The 2,149-nt window shown below is 50.7% G+C and overlaps 2 protein-coding genes across 3 annotated transcripts in view; both read left to right on the forward strand.

The window, feature by feature from the left end:
• The window catches only part of DDA1 (DET1 and DDB1 associated 1), a gene marked incomplete at its 5' end in the record, with an annotated part of 7,148 nt that extends 5,864 nt beyond the window's left edge, over positions 1-1,284 (forward strand). The window contains one exon of the mRNA XM_017728379.1: positions 413-1,284. Coding sequence (XP_017583868.1) covers positions 413-523 — 111 coding nt within the window. The remainder of the gene's footprint in view (positions 1-412) is intronic.
• A 162-nt stretch (positions 1,285-1,446) lies between these two features.
• The window catches only part of LOC108445225, a 1,378-nt gene continuing 675 nt past the window's right edge, over positions 1,447-2,149 (forward strand). Inside the window, exons 1-2 of one of the 2 annotated variants that reach the window (XM_017728383.1) lie at positions 1,447-1,524; positions 1,801-2,149. In XM_017728383.1, the coding sequence (XP_017583872.1) occupies positions 1,466-1,524; positions 1,801-2,149 (408 nt within the window). In that variant the 5' untranslated portion in view covers positions 1,447-1,465. Of the gene's footprint in view, positions 1,525-1,793 lie in introns of both variants that reach the window. The other variant, XM_017728382.1, reaches the window with a different exon arrangement.

Genomic DNA, 2,149 nt, shown 5'->3' on the forward strand with positions numbered 1-2,149 from the left:
CTGGGATTTGGGGAATTTGGGATTTGGGGAACGCTGGGATTTGGAGAACTCCGGGATTTGGGAACTCTGGGATTTGGGGAACTCCAGGATTTGGGAACTCTGAGATTTGGGGAATTTGGGATTTGGGGAACTCCAGGATTTGGGAACTCTGAGATTTGGGGAATTTGGGATTTGGGGAACTCCAGGATTTGGGAACTCTGGGATTTGGGGAATTTGGGATTTGGGGAACTCCAGGATTTGGGAACTCTGGGATTTGGGGAATTTGGGATTTGGGGAACTCCAGGATTTGGGAACTCTGAGATTTGGGGAATTTGGGATTTGGGGAATTTGGGATTTAGGGAATTTGGGATGTGGGGAAGTCCCCCCGTGCCCGGAACGGTCGGGAACGGCTCCGCTCGGATCTCGTTCCCAGAATGCGGCCAAGAAGCGGGACCAGGAGCAGGGCGAGCTGGAGGGCGAGAACTCGGCTCCGCCGCGGAAAATCGCCCGGACCGGGAGCCACGACATGACCGAGGACACTTAAAAATCCCGGAAATCCGGGAATTCCCGAGGCTCTTCCCGCTTTTTTCACCTCTCACTTCCCCCCACTCCCCTCCCCCTTCCTTCCTCTTCCTCCTCCTCCGTTCCCAAAGCGCTCGGATTTCCCGGGATCCGCCCTATTTATTTGGGATTCGCCTCTTTCCCGGTTTTTTTTTTCTATTTATGCCGCGGGAATTTGGATGGAGAGGGAAAATTTGGGATCTTTAGGAAAAAAAAAAACAAAATCCCCTTCCCAAAATTCCGCTTTTTTTCCGGGATTGCTGGGATTTGCTCCTTGGAATCTCTCTGGGAGACAATTCCGGTCTTTTCCCCAAATTCTTCCTGGTTTTTTGGTTTCTTTGGGATATCCCGGAATTCCTTATTCCCAGCATTCCGCTTTTCCCGGCATCTCCTCCTTAAAATCTCCCAGAATTCCTTTGTTTTTCCCTAAATTTCCCAACTTTTTTGGGGGGGGGGGAGGGGCTTGGTGGCATCTCCTCCCTTCCCAAAATTCTTCCTGCACTCCCTGGGATATCCCGGAATTCTTTATTCCCAAAAATCCCCCTTTTCCTGGGATTATTTGGATTTACTCCTTAAAATCTCCCAGGAGAGCTCCTTATTCCCAAAATTCCCCTTTTCCTGGGATTCCTGACTTCTTCTCCCTTCGATATCCCGGAATTCCTTATTCCCAAAATTCCCCCTTTTCCTGGGATAACTCAGATCTCCTCCTGTGATTTCCCAGGAGAGCTCATTCCCAAAATTCCCCCTTCTCCTGGGATTCCTCCTTCTGAAATTCCAGGAGGTTTTTTTGGGATTTTTTTTTTTTTTTCCCCCTTCTCCCCCTTGAAATATTCCCAGGAATCCTTTGGATATTCCCAATCCAAGCACCCAACTGAGGCCTTCCCATTTTTCCATACAATTCCCAAGCCCTTCCCGGGCTCCGATCATGGCTGGAGCCCATTCCCGGGAATTTGGATCCCAGGATTTTTATGGGGGGAGGGGGAGGACAATTTCAGCTGTGGTCCTTCCCTGCAGCCTTTGACCAGCATGCAAGGAGGGAAGCTCATCTTTCCACGTAACAGAGAGCAGAGCCATGGGATCATACTGCTACTGCTGCAGCTGCTTGCCCTTCCTCCCATCTTCTTGAGCCTGATCAGAGCCCTGGCATTCAGACTATCCATAAGTGCATCACCAGTCACAGATGGACTCCTGTTCTGGGCCACGTGGTTTTTGTTCTATTCTCAATGTCTCATTAGTGGCAGGGGGGGGGGGGGGGGGGAGGGGCTCGATCCAGGGATTTTCTGCCGGAATCGTTGCTCTTTTCCATCCTTCAATCCCGACTTTTTTCCAGGGTTTTTTTTGGGGTTTTGGGGTTTTTTTTTTTTGTGCTTCCCGGGAAAATCATCGGATCCTCTCCGAAGGATCGCTCGGAATTCCAAAGGGATGGAGCTGGGAGCGGACTGGGAGCGGCTCCGCCCTTGGATTTGGGAGAATCCGGGATGGGATTTGGGATCCAGGTTGGAATTTGGGATGGAAGAATCCGGGATGGAATCCGGGATGGAATCTGGAATTTGGGATGGAAGAATCTGGGCTGGAATCTGGAATTTGGCATGGAAGAATCCAGGCTGGA

This window comes from Corvus brachyrhynchos, unplaced genomic scaffold (assembly GCF_000691975.1).
Source record: "Corvus brachyrhynchos isolate BGI_N302 unplaced genomic scaffold, ASM69197v1 scaffold693, whole genome shotgun sequence".
NCBI lineage: Eukaryota > Metazoa > Chordata > Aves > Passeriformes > Corvidae > Corvus > Corvus brachyrhynchos.